Source organism: Taurulus bubalis, assembly GCF_910589615.1.
Source record: "Taurulus bubalis genome assembly, chromosome: 12".
Taxonomy (NCBI): Eukaryota; Metazoa; Chordata; class Actinopteri; order Perciformes; family Cottidae; genus Taurulus; species Taurulus bubalis.
The window spans coordinates 16,532,198-16,547,374 of record NC_136600.1 but is presented as its reverse complement, the minus strand read 5'-3'; the positions used below and the strand labels follow the sequence as shown (position 1 = coordinate 16,547,374).

Sequence of the window (15,177 nt, the reverse complement as noted above, 5' to 3'; positions counted from 1 at the left end):
ATTTTAGTGTCGTTTCATGAAACAACAGTCCACTGGATTAGAATGAATACTGAACAGCTTCACGTGTGCAGCCGTATCACTGGAAACAGTTGTGGAGGCACAGGTAATAAATTTCAGATGTCATGGGATGTTGCAGGTCTGGTAAACTGTATGTTTGTGAATTAGTCATGGCGGGTCGAAGCCAGAGCAATTGGTTGGCTTGACAAAGCTCAGGGCCATACAGGGGGTGGAAAACAGGGAGCAGCTTACAGGGACGCATGAGCCACATGAAAGACATTTATACCAAGCACCGAGGAAGGAAGGAAGGAAAGGAGGAGGGAGCAGAAGGGAGATGTGTTTGGGTTTTTTGACCTCAGGGAAGCCCAGGTGTAGTGTGATGGCTGGATACCTGGGACCCCTTGATTCAATTCACAGTTTCAGAGAAAATAAACGGTGCTGCGGGCACACCCTCTGGTCATGTTGATGTTCCTCTTCAGGCCCGGAGGAAATGTTTACCATATGGAAAAACAGTCACCTCAGAGGTTCACAACTGGGATCCTGACACGGCAAGAGACACAGAGAAGAAAAGAGTGAGAGAAAACAAAAGAGACAAAAATGAGGTTGCTTTGGGAACTCTGAGGGTGGGAGCAGAGGAGAGGAGCAGGGAGGCCTGAAGCTGGAAAATTGGTGTACACCCAAACGGAAAGCTGCATCGCAGGGGACTGAGAGGGCGGCGAGGAGAAGAGACGGAAGAGAAGGAGGAAGAGGAGGACGGTGGAGGAAAAGCTGATGGGGGGAGGAAGTGAGCGGGAGCACTGGAGTACAGCACTATAATTATCCTGATTGAGATTAACTTTGAATACCCTCAAATAAAAGCATAATTTCATGGACGGGGACTGGGGCCCAGTATGACTCATCCGTAGAGGGAGTTTAACACACTGATACATCTTACAGCAGTACCAACACTCCAGGCCTGAATACTCCTCAGAGAGTACCACTACTGCCATTTATACTCATGTACATACTTATAACACAAAGGAAGTAATAACGCTGCTTCACACACACATACACAAAGAAGCAAACTTTGATGAAGAGAAACTCAAACATGCACATCAGACTCTTAGACACACACATTTAAGACTGCGCAGAGCTGGTGAGGCGACTCATTACCTCTCCCTGTCGGTGAAGGAGGAGGAGGTGCTGTGCAACGTCTGCCGGCTGTCCTCCGAAGCGAGGGAACGAGGGAGGGCGAGGGAGAGTGGGGGAGCCACGCCACGAGAAAGAGGGGGTGGATGCTGGTAACAGCTGTGATCGTAACTGGGAGAGAAAGATGACACAGATGGGGAAGATGGGGAGAGGGGGATAGAGGAAGGAAAGAAATTGGAGGAGACTCGTGGAATAGGGATAGAGGGAGAAAGGGGAGTTGGTGAAAAATTTGACGGAAAAAGATGAGAAAAGAAAGTGTTGGGAATTAAAAAAAGAGACCAAGAGGTACAGGAATAGAAGCCAAGATGAAATGACTCAAAGAAAGTTGGAGGTTTAGAGAGACAGATAACAGTAAAAGAAGGTTAGAGAGGGAGAGACAGGGAGCAGGAAATGATAGAGAAGGGTGGAATTAAGGGAGACAGACAGAAACACAGATAAAAACAGCAGAATAAGGAGAAAAGACAGAGGGGGGAGAGACAGAGAAACAGAGTCAGAGACCATCAAGAACAGTCGAGCCATTTAGCATCAGCGAACACATTACTCTGCCACTGTGTGAGAGAATTAGTGCACTCATCGGACTCATTAAAACGCTGTCAGCTGAGGGAGGCGGGGGGGGGGGGGCGAGAAATGTGGGAAGGAGACCGGCATTGTGGGACAGGGGGGAGGGAGGGAGTCAGGAGGGGTGAGGAAGGATGCAACAAGGTTAAGGAATGGACAGAAGGGTGACGCATCATTATTTCAGTGAGGAAGGTGAAGACAGAGAGCCACAAGTTCACGCTCTTAAGTATACTTAGATGCACAAAAAAGCTGTTATTGTAGCCATAAAAGCCATCCTGCACCCTCATCTTCCCTCAGTAACACCTGTTCTGGCTAACTCCTCTCTCTTCACACACACACACACACACACACACACACACACACACACACACACACACACACACATATATATATATATATATATACACACACACACACACAAACATCGTCATGCTTGATAACATTAGCCACATTCACGATTTTAGGGCTGGGGAAATCACTGAGCACATATGCCGCTCTTCTATAATCATAATGAACTGGACGGTGGCCAATTTCCACTATAGGCTATCATTTCCATCCATCTGTACCCCTCTCCCGTTCATGTCGCGGCACTCTCTCCATCTAACACATGGCGTTATTTACACATTTATGACACTGCAGCATGAGCCAGTCTATAGAGAGGGGCTGCTGCCATGTCTCCAGCCTTGAATCTCTGCAATTTTCACTCTTGTAGGGCCACTTTGGATCCACCAGCAATGTGAGGTTTTCCCCCACGGCGGGGGCCGCTGGACTAAGTTATCGAAACAACGGCGAAGGCAAGTCTCGGGAACAGAGAGAAAAGGGGGTTTATCGTGTATCAGCTCACAGCAAGCTGGAGGATTATCTGTGGATCAGCAGTAGGACTGGCGGTGCTGGAAGAGATAGGAGACTGGTGGCGGAGATAAGAGGAGTACCAGCTGTGCAAAGACCGGCAGCGTTAGAGCAAGGCAACGGTGATAACTGGAAGTAAGCGAAGAACATGAAGAAAGAAGGGAAACATAGGTATTCAGAGACAGAAAAAAAAACCCTAAGGGGTGATGGGAAAGAGGCCCAAGTGTGGGAGGGAGTGAGGGTTAAAAAGAGAGCGAGTGAAGATAATGTAGGAGTGTGGGAGCAAATAGATTTTAAAGGGACAATTCATTTATTTCCCCCCTTACTTATTTATCAGTTGACATTGTTAATCAAATAGTTCCTAAACAGCTCACAAGAAGGTCTGTGGATTATCTTGAGTGACTGCGTCACGATTCCCGGAGAGAGACATTGCTGTTGGGTTTTTCAAATGTATTATATTGTCGCTATACTGACATATACTCCCATTATAGAGAGAAGGCAGACATCTCTACCGCTGATAAAATGGGATTTTTTTTTTTTGTTGGGGTTGAATTTTCCCTTTAAAAGAGAGTACAAAAACATAATGTGAAGGAGAACAAATTTTACGGATTCAGGCAATAAAATGAAAAATGATGATGCCATAGATACGTGGGTAAGATGAGCAGACACCAGAATGACAGTAAGGAGGAGAGTACAAGTATTAATGTGTGAGAAAAGATTGACAAAAAAAGAGTGTGAGATGTCGGACGAAATGGAGAGAGAAGTCCCAGTGGTCAAATGAACTGGTGTTATTGGTTTGATCAGCAAAGCGTGGAAGTGCTCCACTGCATCACATAGATGACTCCCCCTTTACAGTTAATGGCCATGTGTGCAGCTAGCACTTCCTAGAAGGCCTGACAACGTAACGTACACAGACCCCTCCCCACCTTGTGTTACAATGCTCCCAGAGGCTTAATGGCGGGTGACGCCATGTTATTGCTCAAGCCTGTAAGGCAACAGATCTGTTTTTGTTTCCAGTTCCATCCTAATGGTTATAGTAAATGTTTAATCATTGCAACTCTATTGGAACAAAATGGCACATCTGTGCCGACTGTGACTTTCGGAAACACAAGTGTTGTTAATAAAGTCATTAGTGAGCTATTATTCGGCTCTCAGTTAAGGAAATAATACGGACACATTATGTAATCGTGGTTTAGGGGTCAGACATGACGGACAAGCCAACATGCACATGCAAACACATCTGCAACTATCAACGTCTTATCTTCACTAAATCCCTACACATCTGGCACAATTCATCAATGTTGATCTTGACCCATCAGTGGGCAGAAAGGGGTAAGTCTCCAATTTTCCAGAACAAAATAAACAAACAAATTCTCTTTAAGCTCCAGTTTTCAAAACACATGATACTTCAATCTCTCAACAGTTATGCACAGCCTTGACTAATCTCCAAATCAGCTGTTTGCAACACATTTCACCATTCAAAACAAAGCTATGTCTACCTGTGAATCCTATTCAGTGTTTGGATATGTCTACGGATTATAACGTGATTAGAAGTGAACGAAAGATTAGTCCCCTCAAGATCGTTTTTATACTAAAGAAGTACAATTATCACGCCATTAACAAGATAAAAAGCAACACATTTGACTAAATTGTAAACAAAAAAATCCCAATTTTGTGTTGCAGAAATATGCTTCCTGGGCTGTCCTATTTTGTAAATCATCTCATGACCCTTTAGGGGGGAACCTCTGTTCTTAATTAATCTACAATCGATCTCAACACACCTCTGCATTACTATGCTATTCCTAAATAAAAAACGACTTTCTCAGAGCAAATGTTATCCAGGGGGTCTACAAATGCTTTCAGACACAGCACTGAATTTAACCTCAAACTCTCAGTCTTAAAGTATCCAATTATAATATTAAGGGAGGCATCTTGTGTTGAAGCTCAAACTGAACTTCATCTCGCTGTGTGGGTTCTTAAAATGATACATTTTATAATCTACAACTTTTACTATAAAAAAACAACTTTGAATCAGGAGAACCAGTGTTGCTCTCCTGCTGTGGAAGAGGTGTCTCATACAGGGAAAGATTGCGAAACATTCACTCTTATCTAGCAATACCCACTCCGTATTTATATGGCCACACACACACACACACACACACACACACACACACACACACACAATATTTTGGAGATTCCTACCAGAGTTTGGCTGCAATGACGACTGCCGTAAGGATGAGCAGCGAGGAGATGGTCAGGGTGACGTAGAACTGAGGGTCCACTGTAACACACACACTCATAATCTCAGACCATGACCATGTATAATTGTATCCAGAACAAAAGAAGAAATCAATAAAGCCAGCTGAAACATCATATTGAATGTGCGAGACGCTGTCCTCCAACAAAATCACAAATCCGATGACGTCTTGTATCTTGCATTTTGACAGTGGCCAATTCCTCCCTGTGAGTGATGAGAACTTTATTAGGCATTCCCCGCCACAGACACAGCCGGCAGCACACAGCAGCCTTCACACTGGTGACAGCTAATTCCCTGGAGGACTTGCGGGCATGTGTGTGTGTGTTCACGTGGGCTTTGGCTCATGGCTATCTTTATTTAGAAATCCTTCAAGTGCATCTCCTGATGCCCACCTTCCTCAGGCTCCGTCTCCTCCGCCTTCGTCCCTCTGTCCTCCACTCCCTCCAGGTCCTTGGACTCCAGCGGTGCCTCCTCTCGGGGCTGCATGCTCGCTGGCCAGTTGGACTTGGTGGTGCTGGCCTCCGGCTGATTCCCATGCTGGTGCAGGGGGTCAGTTTCCTGGCTGGAAAGGAAGTGATAGGTCTCATCCTCCAGAGGCTGCGTGGGACCCCAGACCACTGCCCACAGAGGCGTGGGTGTGACCTGGGCTGTGACGGACAGCTGGGCCGACAGGACGTCCGCCTGCTCCTCGCCCTCACTATTGTCACGGTTACAGGTGGAGGGCTGTGTCACCAGAGCAACCAGGAGGATGGAGACGAGGAAGCGGAGGGCAGTCAGTCGTGCGGCAAGAGAGATGGAGCTGGAAGAAAAGTGGAGGAGAAAGAATGAGAGGTGGTGGACTGACAGAGAAGTTATCGTAGGAAATGTATTGTCCACAGGCGTCCCGCACAACCTCATCAGCTCAGAAATTGATTCTTATGCCAGTCATCACTCAGAATGACATTTTATGCATCAGCACCCCCCATACATCCCTCCTTCACCTCAGTTAATATCATCTTACCATCTCTCCATCGCTTCGCTCTGTTCACTGAGACTCCGCTCCTCCGATCATCTCTCTCTGTAAGATAGGACAGAGGGGAAAGAGAGGGAGAGAGAGAGAGGGAGAGAAAGAGGGAGAGAAAGAGGAGGGTCCAGCTTTTCTTCTTCTTTTATGTCACCGGATAAAAAACATGTAGACACCAACCGGAGTATTGGCAGAATGCCAATAGAATGCCAACAAAAAAAACAAAAAAAGAAGCATACAGACTCTCCTGGGCTTTTAAATTTTACGTTCAATTATGCGCCACATGTTTGAACAGAATCCACATCTGCATTTAAAAACACCCAGAAGTACACACTCATTGTCCGTTCTGCTCTCTCACAGACATTTACAGTGCACACACCTGAGCACAGCACATTAATAATCATTAAAAGCGTCATGCATGGAGCCAATACTCTATGTGGCACTTTGCGTGGAGAAAGGCAACTTCCTCTCTAGAACTGCTGCCTAAATGCCACAGAAATGCCACTTAAGAGACACGCGAGCGCACGGGAGACGGACACAAACACACACGCACTCCGACACATATCAGTTATCATGCCTACCTCTGGCAGTGAAGGGAGGGAATGAGAGAGGGAGACCGAGAGAAAAGGGGAGATACAGAGAGCAAGTGAGAAAAAAGCATCGGTTGCCTTAGCGACTGAGACATGTAGAGTCTGCTAGAGTAAGAGAGGGGAGAGAGAGAGAGAGAGATGTAGGGAGGGCAAAAGACTGTAAGAAAGAGATTTAAATGCTAATTATGTGTTTTAGAAAAAAACTGGTTCAATTAAATGGACGCAGAAGAAAATAAATTAATTTAACGAGGCAAACAAATGATACTGAGGACGACACTGGTAAGCTCATTTTAGAGGCAGGAGGTTAAAGAAAACTCTTCAATTAGGTTTACAAAAACAGGCAAGGACGCCCCAGAGAGCAAGAGACAGAAATACAGACAGCGAAGAGGAGGAGGAAGAAACGGGGGGGGGGAATAAAAGGTAGAATAGAATTTGATTTACATTCATTTACACAGGTTGCGCCGGCAGAGCAGGGCGACGGACTGGTGTTTGAAGAAGAGGCAGGGTCAAATTTAAATAAAAAAGAGAGACAAGTGAGGCACATTTGGAGGTGAGAGTCACAAGGTGACAGCTTTATTGTGTGGAAATAATATTTACATAGAAAACAATCTGCCTATCACTCACACTAACACACTCGCAGTCTGCAGCCATACACTCCCCCCTCCAACAACGACACTCAGTCTGTCACACTTCACTCCCCTGCACCCTCCTTCGCTGTCACCATGCTCCCTCCCTCTCATTTCCTCTTCATGGCTGCAGGCCGTGGTGTCCTCAGCAGGAGAAACCAGCACTCACTGGAGAACGCAGCGAAACCACGAGCCGGACTCTGCATCCTTCGCACCGTCAGACCGGCTGTTTTTCGCTTCATCGTTGTCTTCATGATCATCCTCGTAATCTAAATTTGACAAGGAGGTCATGAGGATTCGCCACAACATGCATCATTTAAAGTGAACACGATAGTGAAATCTGCAATTTCGTGGTTACTCATTAAGCGTGCCAGCCAGTAAATGAAGACACAAGGACGTGTGAAATTGTGTGTGTCTGTACCGTCAGTCTCCTCGTCATCCTCTGTGTCCCCCTCTGACTCCAGCAAACACGACTCCAACCTACTGTCTCTCTTCGCTGTGACATCACCCCTATAACAGTCACACCCGCAATAATTAAACACCTAATACCAATAGAGGTGTGTGTCAAAATTTGTTATATTCATTAGCACCTCATAAATCCCAGTATAGCTTTAGAATTAGCAGAGCAGTTGACCTTGAAAGAAATATGCAAATAGAAAACATAATTGGGCAGTTTAGATTCAAATCTTGGTGTTGACGTGAACTGTGCCCACCTCTGCTTCCCAGAACTGGGGAGCTGCTCCCATACGATGAGGTCGCGACCTCCTGTGACCCACCGGTGGTCTCCGCTCCCTGTGGTCCACGCCGCAAAGCAGAGGATTCTGGGAGCATCGGGCCAGGTCAGAGAGGCTAGGTACCGACACTGAGGCAGAGAGAACACTAGAGGGAGGAGCGGGAGGTGAAGGAAATGGGGGTCAACAGAGGAAAACAAAGTGCTTTCGATTTTGTCTTAAGTCCTTCATGTGCTCTCACTCTCTCTTAGTGGAGCGAGTTACTTGTGGTTGCACACGGTTTACTCTGCGACTTACAGTTAAGCGAGCTCTCTCCATTCGCCAGATCATAGCAGGAGCCAATTAGAAGGCCTCCTGTCTGGTGAACACAATCTGTTATCCCGGTGATGCTGTTGTGATTGGTCAGTTTGGAACTGGTTCCTGTGATAATTGGACAGATGTTAGGTGGAAGGATTATGCAAATGTCCTTCCTTTTTCAGTCATCCTGACACACACACAGTCTGCCCATTCCAGAGCTCACCAGTCCTCCAGTGAAGGATCTTGAGCCAGGCTCGACCATAAGCCAGGAACGCTCTGTCTCCCCGTGGGCTGAGTGTCAGACGCCCGCCCGACCCCCCTCCGCAGCCCGTCACCTCTTCGCCCCAGTGGTGCAGCAGCCTCAGGGGGTCTCGATCCGAACACCGGTTCTCCCACACTGATACCCCTCCCTCGGCCGCGCCGCTGAATACCAGTGGACCCTGAGTCTGTGGCACAGGAGACATGGTTGTCATGGTGATCCGTGTCTTTACCCAGTGTGTGTGTGTGTGTGTGTGTGTGTGTGTGTCCGTTCGTGTGAGAGAGAGATACACAGAAAAAGGGAGAGTGAATGTATGTTTGTGTAAATGGAAAAGTGTGCGAACAGTTTAAAAAACGTACATTTCCAAGTCGCTGTTGGTTATAACTGGATTGTGCGCTTTGCATGATAAACAACAAAGAGGATGACAATGATGTGCAACGCTTTAATGCTTTAGGCATATTTTGATGATTACAAATTTAAGAAAACAAATGTTTATATGCAGCTCTGGATTTCAATATTCATAAAAAAGGCTTTTTGCTCAAAATATGTACAGTATGCTTTCTAAAATTGGCTGAGCTCCACGGCTTACATCTCAACAAATATCTTTGATTTCCATTTGAAAGCAATAAACAAGGAACGCTTCTGTGAGGATAAGAGTGTAGAAATATAACCCTTTGATTTTCTGAGGAGGGGCTTTTTAACAAATTAGAAAATACAAGGGTTTTAAAACTTGTGACAGCTTCTACAGGGAAATAAGAATTGGTATAATTTTTGTGTCAGCCTTTAAAAATAGGCTGAACATAAAAACAGCGTGAGCAGCCTCAGTGTGGACAGCACGTCGGTGACCCACCCACCTGGATGGAAGTGACTGCTTCCTGGTGAGCGTTGATTGACTGGCAGTTTTCGAAAGTGTGCCAGCTCCAGGCTTGAACTTTCCCCCCGTCTGAGAGGTGACAGAGTGTGAGGTGACATGTGCTGACAGGCGGCTGGCAGTCATTATTGTTGGTCACGGTCGACCCACCTGAGCCTGACTGCCTAATCTGTGTGCCCCCATCTCTCTGATTCAGCCCAATAGTCCTGCCGGCAGATGATGCCGACAGGTACAGAAGTAGATTCAAGATACAAACACAAGTCTAACTGCACTTATTCAGTACACTGTGTCACTAGCTCTTTGATTTCCGCACAGAAACACACCTGATCCGGTGATAATGTAGCCGTCTTCCTCTGCCACAAAGCAGAGTGCAGTCACAGCGTTGAACGTGTAGAGAGACTTAACACACTGCCCTGGAGGTAACAGGAAAATACTAATTTCATTGACAGTACACAGACCACCAGTCACACAGGCATTCATTGGTTATGAGGCACACTCAGACACAGACACGTTTCCCAGACAGAGCCCAGAGGCTCAGTCTACCTTAATATATACAGTATATATAGGTGTGTGTGTGTGTGTGTGTGTGTGTGTGTGTGTGTGCGTGCATATGTTTGTGTGGTTAAGCGTACCAATGCTCAGGGCCCAGATCTTCACACAGCAGTCTGCCGAGCCACTCAAAATAAACCTCTCCTTGTCGGACAAAGACAGGGACCGGGCTGACCGAGGGCAAACACAGACAGAAGAGCGGGAGGAGGAGGAGGAGGAAGAGGAAGGAATGGGGATCAGAAAGAGAGAGAAGATGACAAAAAGATTAAGCTGAGAGGAAGCTGTAAATAAATGATGATGTTCAAAAAGAGGACAGATTGCAAGAAAGAGGCAAAGAGAGAATAGGCATGATTTAAAAAAAAAAAAAAAAACTATAACCAATAATTAGTCTTTGAACACAGCGTGACTATTAGCTCGACTGAGCTGCATCATCTCTGCGCTGCACTTCTCAACTTGGTATAATAAGTAAAGGGAAGCAGGTGGGGAGGGAGTGTAGGAGCAGAGCCGAAGAGGCCATTGGAGTTTAAGTGATGGAAGGCTGCCTGCTTCAGACAGACAGTGAACTCTCCAAAGTGTCGACTGAGGTTATCTCTCACTTGGGTTGATCTGATGAACTGCTCCTATAATTACCAGACTGAGGACACAGGCGTTACTCAGCTGTAGTCGCCGCACATGGACATGTGTGTGTGTGTGTGTCTCACCGAGCCTCTTGCAGTACTCAGGGGGAGGCGCAGACAGACAGGTGACTCCACCAGAGTGACCCCCCAGGTTCTTCTGCTCCGTTGCCGTGGGAACGTGCCACACCTTCACTGTTGTATCTCGGCTTAGAGGAGGGAATTGGACGGAGGAAGGAAGAGAGGTTGCAGGAAGGTAGAATGGGAGATAGAGCAAGTGAGAGAAGGGGAAAACAAGCAAAGTTAAAGCCGTTAGACAAAAATTGCAAGAGATTTGCGCCGAGGCAGGGGAAGAAAAACCAATATGTCAGACAGCGGGGAGAGAGAGCGGGAGCATATCAAGTGATAAATTAGGCGAAATATTCACTTTACACATCCATTATGCAAATCGAGCCTTCTTTCCTACTTTACCTTCCAGAAACCACCAGGTTGTCAACAGCAACCACACAGGTGACTATGTCATTGTGACCCTCCAACAGCCTCAAGCGAAACTTTGCCTTCTCCCAGGACGATTTGAGGGATGCAAATTCAGCTTCTGCAAAGGAAATGATTTGTCCAATTATCACTGTTGACTCATCAGCGCCCCAGTTTGTTAATCTACACAGTTCTTCAATATGGATTAGTCTGCCACCGCGAAGCATCGGGCTAATTTAGCGCCGAGGATGCAAAACGTGGGTCCTGCCTCCAGGGAAGCAAATGCAGTCTCTTGGTTTTAATTCTGGCAGTCACATGAGCTTATTAAGACTCCTCAAGGCTCACATGTCTAATCTGATTTCAGATGTAAATGACAAGTCAGGGCACTGCATTGTGCATTTAACTGTCTGCGATAATAATTTTCTTAATTAATCCAACCTTCCTGTCGCAGTTGCTGCTCCGTGTCAAAGTCAGAGCAGCCTCCTGACACGTCTCGGTCGTGATCCGACACCTTGGCCGGCTCCTTCCTGTCCTGCTGCCTGCTTATCTTCGCTTCTCTTCCTGTTTCCCTCTGCCTGGCAGCTGGCGTTGCTTTAGCTTTGGACTGTTCTTCTCCCTTCAGGAACTTGGAGGCTGAAGGCGTTTGTGATGGAAGGGCCTCGGGGGCATCCTCCTCCCTGTGCCAGAGCAGAGAAGTGAGGGTTGAATGATTAATCAAGATGCATAGGCACATGGTTTACTTTGCGACAGGGATACCTGTAGAGCATCTCCAAGTCCCACATAAACAAAACCAGTTCTTGTTAATGAGCCCCTAGTCCTCGAAAGAATATGAGTGTTTCATTGAATTTGATGTTAATACCCACACATGCTGATTTCAGTGATCAGCACAAAGCCCTGAGGGGCTTTAATTGGGAGAATGACATCCCTGAATGATGTTTACATTACACATTATGCACCGTAGAAAATTCCAATTTTATTAAAGCGTAGCAGTATTTGACCTCCAGTGTGTTTGGATAGAAATGCAAAAAAAGATCAAAGGCTTCAAAGTGAATGTTGTTGCTTTTGAAGAATTATGTTTCTCTCCATCTGCCCCCTCTTGCTGCTACCTCTCCCTCACTTCCTTACACTTGTCTTTTCATCTTCTCCTTTTTCCTGTCTCCCACAATCCCAAGAGTTTGCTGCGGGCCAGAAAGCTGCAGCTGAAGCTCAGCCAATCTGGAACGCAGCTCCGCCTTCCTGGAGATCTAAAAGGGAAGAAGGCACGAGATTGGTTGTAAACCAATCCACTAATCCACAAGTTGTTTATATGCACAACCGACATCCTCCGCCCGTCTTGATTTATTAGACTGCAACTGGCAACTGTACTCCTGTCTGATTGTGAGTTATGAAATATGCATGAACGAGTGAATCGGGTATGTCAATTTGATCTACTTGACAGTCTTCTGCGTTAAAGGAGCACTTCACCAGTTTTAGTTCATCTGGGCTTACAGAGGGCTTGTTTTTTTGGGGGGAGGAGGGGTGTTTTTACAACTGGGGGCCACAGAGTTTGAACTTATTTTATAAAAATCCTCATTTGATAGTAGGAGTTCTAGATTTAAATAACCCTGATGGTATATTATATATTAATACATATGTTTTATAAATGCAAAACAATGTCAGCATCATTTGAATGTTGTCAGTGTTCTGATTTGAGTTTATATAATATACTATTTTGTACACTATTGGGTAGTTTTGTCTGTACCAACATATTTTATAAATTCATCCTGTGTCTGAAAAATAACAAGTAACCATATTTGTCGGATAAATGTAGTGATCGTAAAAAGTACAAATATGTATCTCTAAAATGTAGCATACAATTTAAATAATCAAATGAAGTAGAAATACTACAAAACTGAATTTAAGGACAGTACTGGTCAATATATGTACTTTACACTGGTCTCTTACTTATATGAGGAGATCATCATTTATATTTTAAATTAAGTGTAATCCTACTTTTTTTAGGGGATCTGTTTGAGTGTTTTTTTTGCATTTCTACTAACATTTTCTAATAAATTGTGGCCAATTGTGGGTACGGAATGATTTTCAGCTGTGATCATTTATTTTCCTGTTTCCAATTAGGAGATGTAACAGCAGTGCAGTAAAGAAGAAAAGAAAAAACAGTTGTAGGACATGACAATAATTTATAAAATGACTGAGTCCCATGAAGTTCCTGATATTTATGTTCTCTGATACACTCTGCTCAACGGGAGAGCTTTCCTAGGGCGAAACCTGTCAAATTATTCATTCCACCTCTTTCATGAAATCATGTTAATCACATATTTTTCTTCTTTATGGTGTTATTCCTAGTTTAAGATACCTTACTTTATAATGTTGTAGCCTCACAAATCCCCATTAAAACATCATCTTGATTTAACCGTGTGAGCTTGGCTACAATGTGCCACTTCTGATATACTTTAATAGTGTGTGAATAAACAGCTCCTCTCTACTGAATATTCTCCAACCTGTGTCAGCTGTTGAAGATGGATAATGTTTTTATTTCACATTTTGACTGAATGTGTGTCTGAGCTGTAGTAAAATCCTACAGTCATAACCTGTTGTTGCACATGAGGGAAATCTTTTGAGGATTTACAGAAGTCACACACACACACACACACACACACACACACACACACACACACACACACACACACACACACACACACACACACACACACACACACACACAGACACAGACACAGTTAACAGTGGGACCAACAGGCATATGAGGAGTTTCTGTACCTTGAATCTCTCTTCTGGGGAAAGACTGATTTGTATTTCCAGATTTCCAATCTGTCTCAACTTCTTCTGCAGCTTCCTCACCTCCCCCATCTGAAGCTCGGGGAGAAGCGCTGCCAGTTAACTGCACTTTAAACTGCCTGGCTGACTCGCAGGTTGTCAGAAAGTGTCAAAGACGCAACATTGGCCTTTAATGAGAAGTCTGGGTCGGTTTAAATAAATAAAGATGCATCAGACGGCTCGGCAGTGTGTTAGGGGTACGTGTCGCCGGATGTTGACGATACAGTTGGCCTGTTTCACTGTCCTTACAGCGACACTATGTGGACAGATGATTTGTTGCATTAACAAACGGGGAACCATTAAATATAATAATAAAGTACATGTAACGTGCTCGGGAGTTCCCTTAAGCAGACGCGGGTGTGTCCGGTGTTACATGTTACAAAAGTCTCACCAACTAAAAGTCTCTCCGTGTCAACTGGAGGACGAAGTAACACTGTGCTGCCTTCAAGCGCTAATCTATCAGCTCATACTTTCGAGACTCCACGTCCTAAATAAGATTAAGAATGGAAAAAAGAAAACATACAAAGGAATAACGGTTGTTTTATTTTGGAGCTTAAGTAGGTGTAATATGTCATCAGAAAAGCATTCAAACTTTAATGTTTTATCAGATAAAACAAACACGTTTGACCACAGAGTATCACAAAATGTTGCCATACACATACAAATGTGGCCATACACATACTAATTCAATTAGTTTCATGGACAAGGGCAAATTTGATTCAACATATATACTTAATAGGCTATTTCTTTTTCTTTTTTTACAAAATAGTGCAGTAGAATGTAGTTGAATGTATTACATTATCTAATACTATTTTATTGGTCAGATTTGGAGATGAACAATTTGGAGATTTAACAATATTCCAGGTACTCCAATTTAGAGGAATATCAACAAATTGTCACATTTGAGAAGCTGGATTTATGCATGCAATTATTTAATCAAGTTCTATTCATTAATGTTTTGTTATTCAATTGATTGACTAATCGTTGCAGCTTGAGTCACATGTATCAAGGCTATAGTATCACCCACAATGGTTGAAGATGTCTTATGCTGGCTCCGTTTTAGTGCTCCCTGGTCCCTCAGACTAAAAGGCTGTATGGGACCAGGGCTCCAGACCTTCAGGGCCAAAAGGCCTAAAATGTAAAAAAAAACTAAAAATAACTATGACTACGAGCCACTGTAGGCCCCTAGGTAATCCAGAAATGGTGAGAGGAGAAAAACGATTTACAGAATTAAGGTAGATAGTTATGCACTTGATTGAATTAGTCATTGCAGAGTGCACATCATCAACTCCAAGGAAATCAATGAGTATAATTTACTTAATTGTGGGCAGGGCGTATTAGCCATGCAGTTTGTTAATAGGATTTTTTAAGTTAGGAATGAATCTATAAAATTATAAATGATATTTGGCGGAAAGATTTAGGCTATAAAAAGTTTCTTATGCCCCTGTCACTTTTGACACCATTACTTCCGACAGCACG

At 44.5% G+C, this 15,177-nt stretch overlaps 2 protein-coding genes across 2 annotated transcripts; both read right to left on the bottom strand.

Annotated features, from left to right (window-relative positions):
- Positions 1 to 515: 515 nt before the first annotated feature.
- Positions 516 to 5,860, bottom strand: pianp (PILR alpha associated neural protein; the record flags this gene model as incomplete). Its single annotated transcript, XM_079227271.1, has 5 exons — positions 516 to 537; positions 1,150 to 1,296; positions 4,795 to 4,873; positions 5,242 to 5,648; positions 5,850 to 5,860. 5 exons carry the CDS (start codon positions 5,858 to 5,860, stop codon positions 516 to 518), a joined length of 666 nt encoding a protein of 221 aa, XP_079083397.1.
- Positions 5,861 to 6,991: 1,131 nt separating this feature from the next.
- On the bottom strand, positions 6,992 to 13,838 carry LOC306744488 (uncharacterized protein). Its single transcript, XM_079227140.1, has 13 exons — positions 13,642 to 13,838; positions 11,989 to 12,107; positions 11,302 to 11,540; positions 10,861 to 10,984; positions 10,477 to 10,598; positions 9,859 to 9,945; positions 9,550 to 9,639; positions 9,210 to 9,298; positions 8,320 to 8,542; positions 8,097 to 8,219; positions 7,782 to 7,947; positions 7,490 to 7,578; positions 6,992 to 7,337 (listed from the first exon to the last, which is right to left on the bottom strand). Exons 1-13 carry the CDS (start codon positions 13,729 to 13,731, stop codon positions 7,234 to 7,236), a joined length of 1,665 nt encoding a protein of 554 aa, XP_079083266.1. The 5' UTR covers positions 13,732 to 13,838; the 3' UTR covers positions 6,992 to 7,233.
- Positions 13,839 to 15,177: the final 1,339 nt, after the last annotated feature.